The sequence below is a fragment of the Corylus avellana genome, chromosome ca2 (genome assembly GCF_901000735.1).
Source record: "Corylus avellana chromosome ca2, CavTom2PMs-1.0".
Classification (NCBI taxonomy): Eukaryota; Viridiplantae; Streptophyta; class Magnoliopsida; order Fagales; family Betulaceae; genus Corylus; species Corylus avellana.
The window spans coordinates 12,214,967-12,220,760 of record NC_081542.1 but is presented as its reverse complement, the minus strand read 5'-3'; the positions used below and the strand labels follow the sequence as shown (position 1 = coordinate 12,220,760).

Below are 5,794 nucleotides of genomic sequence, written 5' to 3'. Positions count from 1 at the left end.
TTATTTTCCAATCGTTTTTCCAGAAGAGATATTTATTATTATTATTAATGGGAGAAATTTCAGTAAGTCCTCTCCTAATTTTTAATCAATTTGACAAGCACCTCTTAAACTACCAAAATTCTCATTTAGGCCATCCCATACCGAAGTTTAGAGCAAACCAAAGTTTAAAGAGCCTAAGTAAAAGTTTTAAAAATTTAGAAGATACTTATTAAATTGGCTGAAACTTCGGGAACTTAGTAAAGTTTCTCCTTATTATTATTATTATTATTATTATTATTCTTTATTCTTTATTTTTATTTTTTACATTTCTTTATCCACAGCCATTTATCTCTTTTGTAAATTAATGAATTTTTTAAATTTTTTTTGTTTTATATCTATATATTATTTTTTTACAAATTAACTATTAAATTTATAAAAGAAATAGACCACATATGCACAAGACACGTAGCAAAACTCTTTTAGCCATGTTCTCGAAAGCCCCTTTAACCTGGACCACCATACTCTCTAATTCATTTCGAGTTTAAAAGAACTGAAAGGACGGGTTACTTATAGCCAAAATAAAATTACCATTTTACCCTCAAGTTAACTACATTCTTTGCATTAAATTCTAGATGGTTGATAACTTAATTAAATTCTGCTCTCTTTTGCTTCCTAAGAGAATGCAGGATTATGAAAGAAACACAAATTTTACATTTTCTAGTTAGTGTTTGGAAGCCAGAAAACGGCGAGGCCTGCCTGCACCCATTTCCGTTTGGGGTTTAGGCTGCATTCCTCCTAAATAAATATCACAACTATATATCCCCTGCCTTTTTATGTTGATACAAGCACAAATAATTAGTATTACAAGAACCTAAGATCACTACAAATAATTAGTATTTCGGTTGCTCTAAGAAAAACACAAAAAAAAAATCAGTTTTAGAAGAGCTGCAAGAAACTCATCACTGTTTGATTTTTCTATCATTTCTGGTTCTCTTTCGAAGATCTCGTTTCTCTGCAGAGTATTGTTTTTTAACTAACAAATTGCTCATTGCTGTTTTCACTGCTTCAGCAGCAGCCAGGAATACCTTTTCGTCAACTGACAAACTTCCCTGCAACTTCTCGAGCAGTTTGTCGCCGCCGGGAATCTCATTATCACCCAAGACAGTCTGTTCATGCTCTGGAGAACAGGCACTGCTTTCCCTAAACCCTGAGATAACCCTCACACGGGCCAAAGAAGGGTGATCACAACCACGCAAGTTAGAGACACCAGCCACCATCCACAATAATCCTGAAGAGCTAGTGCTTAGGCTTGTAGGAATGAAGGCCTCTCCCTTGATTGAGACCACCTGGAAGAATCAAACAGGTTGGAAATAGAAAAATCAACAACTTTTGTATGATTCATCATATATTTATCTGAGACAATCACAAGTTTATAAAAACTAAGTGAAGACAATTATCAACATGAGTCAAGAAATATCCATTATGCTAACTAACATAACAGATGGATGGAATCTAGTCCTAAAATTGACAGGTGAAAACAAAAAGATTGCCAATAGGCGGAACAGTATAGAACAATTACACAAATAATACCATTTTGACGGCAGAACTTCCATCACAAATCATATCAGAATTTTCATTTAGAGAGGAAACAGAATGACAGTACCACACTACGTTTTAAAGCTGATAGTTCCTGTCATTGCCTAGACACAATCAACAACCAAAACAACAGGCCAAGCAAGGAACAGATTCCTTTTCTTCGAAAACCTGGAGATACCCCCTTCCGTCATATCTGGAACCTCCTCTTTTGTTTAAAAAATAAATAAAAATATTTTAATGATATTTTTGCCATTGGGGGACATTGACACTTTTTTGGTATTTTAGAGGGATATTGACACAATCTATAGTTTGGGATGACATTGACAATACGATGTAGTTTGAGGGGGATGTGTATTTATCCCTAAATTAATGTATCTGAAAGTGCCTGATCACAGGGCAGTCTGTTCTTCTGGAGAGTTGCACAATACAAGTGTTAATATTGCCAAGAGGTTGAGGTCCTTACCTTTGCAATCGAAAGAGTTCGAGCAGAAAGGTCACAGCTCAACAACACTATTCCTTGCAAGCTACAATCAAAAACAGTAACAAGTACTGAGACATCAAATCAAAACAGAATGCTTCATGAAGATATAATACTGTAAGAAAGGCTTGGTGACTTGCCTTTGAATGGCCACTGCAATTAGTGTACCATCTGGGATGGTACACAGATTGGTAACAGGAGAATTACACTCCTCTCCTCTCCCGTTAGACTCTAAAAGCCCTGCCTTCAGGAAGCAAGTGAAATTGAAAGTAAGTAAACAGACAGGCTAATGGGGGAAATTCCACCTCCGAGTTTTAATAATCTCACCAACTGTTATTTTTTATGCCATGCTGTATTCTTAATGGGGGATTCTTAATGGGGGATTTTGAAATAGGACTTTATTTATAGTTGTAATTTGGGAATTTGAACCCTAACAAGGAAATATTGAAGATACAAATAAGCATGGTAATATCTGAACACAAATTTCACATAACTTCAAAATCCTATACCACTGGACAGCCGCCTTTGTTTGCCTTCATATTACTAGCTTTAATGACTCTTCTTTTTATCATTTATCTTTTTCTGTTAAGGTATCTCTCTTATATGCTTTCTGTGTACATGAGTTGCACCCTTTTCCTTTTAATAAAAGTCGATTACTTAAAAAATCATATGACTTATGTACATCAACCCTCCAATAAAAGCAAGTGATATTTCAGAATAATAAAGAGGTCAGTTGGAACCTCAGGGATACTTAGAACAAGTGGAATACCTTTGATTCAACTTTACAAGTATCAAGGAGAGATCCAGAGGAAATATCCCATAATCGAACCTGCAAAATCAACATGGATCTACGTTTAGTCCAAAACTTTTTGATAAGTATGTTTCGTCCAAAACAGCACCTTAAAGCAAATTATTTATATCATGCAAAGTTGTTAAGATCACATACTGTTGAATCACCACTTCCAGAGACGAGAAACCCCTGGGGGTACTCTGAGGTATAAACAAAAGCAAGGCAGGACACAAATCTGACAATAGTCATGAAAGTTTGAGAAATGAATGTTTAGCAGCTAGAAGAGTACTTGCACATGAAGAAAGATAAAGGACTTATGCAATCAAGATTCAAAAAGGGTTACATTCCCACCTATAAGTGGCAAAAATGTTTCAACATAAATGCGGGGAAATATTAGGTGTTCTTTTGGTGTCCTCCTAATTGTGATGTGGCTTTTAAAATCACCAATAGATTAAAAGTCAATAATGATAATCTCAAATTCAACGATAATTTTAAAAGTCACATCACAGTTGAGAAGACACCAGGAGAACACTAGAAGAACACTTAGCATAACCCAAAAAAAAAATGCTTAAAGGTATTGAGAACATGAATCATCAGTAAATCCAGAAGAAATTTGAATAAGAAAACAGAATAAATCTTTTGCCTAGAACTCCAATTACAATCTGCATTCTTTGTTTGGTAACAGTCGTGACAATAAAATTCCACTCACTCGGTATGACCAAGGCAAAAACTTTGTATCTCATGAAGTCCATCCAAAGGCTTCTTAGGAAACACAGTAACCTATCATAAGAATAATAGTGTCAAGAGATGCGAAATTAAATTAGTTCTTTCACTCATTCAAAAGGTAGTACAGTTTGATTACACGAATTTTGAAATCCCGATCAGCACTAACGACAAACCTCCCATCTGGTGAAAATTCCTGCAAAAAGTATTCACAGCCAGCTCATATGTGAAAATCATGTAACCAGTTAGACAAAAAGGCTATAGCTACTCCTAATCTATGACGAACTTCACCAACACATGAGCAAAAGTAGATGGAAATGAATCAATCCAAAAACAAAGGGAAAAAGAAAGTAACATCATATAAAGTCTCAAAAAAGTGAATGAGGAACGTTTGAAAAAAAAAAACCATGAAATTTATGTACTGATAATCTATTACTCTGCTGTCAAAGGTTAGAAAAAGAAGAATAAGCAGTGGGGGAAAAAATATGGTCACTGTAAGCAATAACTTTTTCATTACTTACAAAAAAAATCACAAAAAAGAAAATCAATTATAGCAATGCTCACCAGGCTAGTGATGATGCTACAGTAGTGAGAAAGCATTGGTGCTGCCTTCTTACTGACTAAAGCTTGATTTCCATCAAAGTCATCCAGGTCCACGACCCAAACAACCCCAAATTTGTCAGCAAAACAGACATACAGCCCGTCATTGCTCAGTGCAACTGCGCTTACTCTTTTCTCGGAGGACCTGTTATAAAAGTTGGAAAACTTCATATGACATGGGGCAGGTTCAATGCTATAGATTAACTCATGGTTACATGATACATATGGCACAGATGAGGACAGCGGGAAACAGCATTGAATGATATATATTGCACAAATTGCCTGTGTGACACATAGCATTCAATAAACTCTATGAAAGCTTAAAAACTGTCAAAATCTCCTCTATCAAGTAAGCTTAAATTTTTACTATAGATAAAGCCTCATGGGCTTGAAGAACCTACACAGTACAAATGCAGCGCCAAGACTCCGTGGACCATATCTTGACAAGTTTATCATCACCTGCAGATACAAAGAGCTTCCCCTTTGCACCATAACGAATAGCTCTTATTGAATCCTTATGAGATGGCCCACATGAATCGTCCACTAAAGAAACTGCACTACCTCCACTGTAAGAAAAAAATAAAAATAAAAAAGTTAAATTTTGTTACCCAAGTTACATTCTTACTCTCGTTGAAAGCTTTTGCAAAATATTGAACTCACACATCTGCAAACATGACCATCAAATTATCTTAATTGCACTATATACCTTTAAAACTTGAGCAATGAAAGTTTAGGGAGAAATTGGCACTTTTTTTTTTTTGGATAATCATAAAATAATGGACACTTGATTTAAATCCAATCTTTAAGTGCATCATAAGGTTGCTGGGAAGATTGAAAAGAGTTTTTATTTTGAGAAACAAAAAGAAAACTGAACTTGAGTATTAACATTTTCAACATTTAAATTAAATCCCGAGAAATGATAAACTCAATTCAACTAGTTAAAATCTCCACTTTTCCTCCCGCTGGGGCGATTACTTATAAAATAAAATAAAATAAACTGTCTCAGCAACCAAACAGAGCTTAACACGTTCGATCAAACAACAGCATCTTAAACTTTTATAAATTTGCAAACTTCCAACATGCAATGCATTTAATTCGGGTCGAAATCATTTACAGATCCGAATCAACAACGAAAAATTGAATCAGACTAAGAGAAAAAGCAAAAGTTAATGGAAGCTTACTGAATGTCGAAGACGCGGAGTTCCGACCCGACGGCGACAGCGACGGATTCCTGGGCCGGGTGAACGGCGATAAGTGCCGGAGCTACCTCGATATCTTTGTTGGTTTCTCCCTCTTCCATCGGAATGTCCTCCATTCCCGCTAGGGTTTTTTGAGGTTTAGCGCCTCGCTGTTTTTGAGTTTACAGGGTTTTGTGGTTCGGGACCCGAAAGAAAATAAAACATAAAATGGGTTTTGAACGTTTGGGCTTCGGGAATCCATCTAATTAGGGGTTGTGGGCTATTATTATTATTATTGTGAAGAGAATCCGAATGGCCATCATCTTTTTAATATTTATTTTATGACATAAATTTTTTCTAAATAAGTCGGAAGAAAATATCATCTAACTCATTTAAAATAGTGTCAACTGTCTATAAACATTTAAAACATTAGTCTAAGTTAGTAAACTG

General features: G+C 35.3%; 1 protein-coding gene across 1 annotated transcript; it reads right to left on the bottom strand.

The window, feature by feature from the left end:
• Positions 1 to 775: 775 nt before the first annotated feature.
• LOC132170697 (uncharacterized) lies at positions 776 to 5,580 on the bottom strand. The gene is made up of 10 exons (XM_059581776.1): positions 5,348 to 5,580; positions 4,568 to 4,732; positions 4,131 to 4,311; positions 3,706 to 3,762; positions 3,553 to 3,623; positions 3,000 to 3,078; positions 2,823 to 2,882; positions 2,194 to 2,297; positions 2,039 to 2,099; positions 776 to 1,325 (listed from the first exon to the last, which is right to left on the bottom strand). Exons 1-10 carry the CDS (start codon positions 5,479 to 5,481, stop codon positions 939 to 941), a joined length of 1,299 nt encoding a protein of 432 aa, XP_059437759.1. The 5' UTR covers positions 5,482 to 5,580; the 3' UTR covers positions 776 to 938.
• Between the last annotated feature and the right edge of the window lie 214 nt (positions 5,581 to 5,794).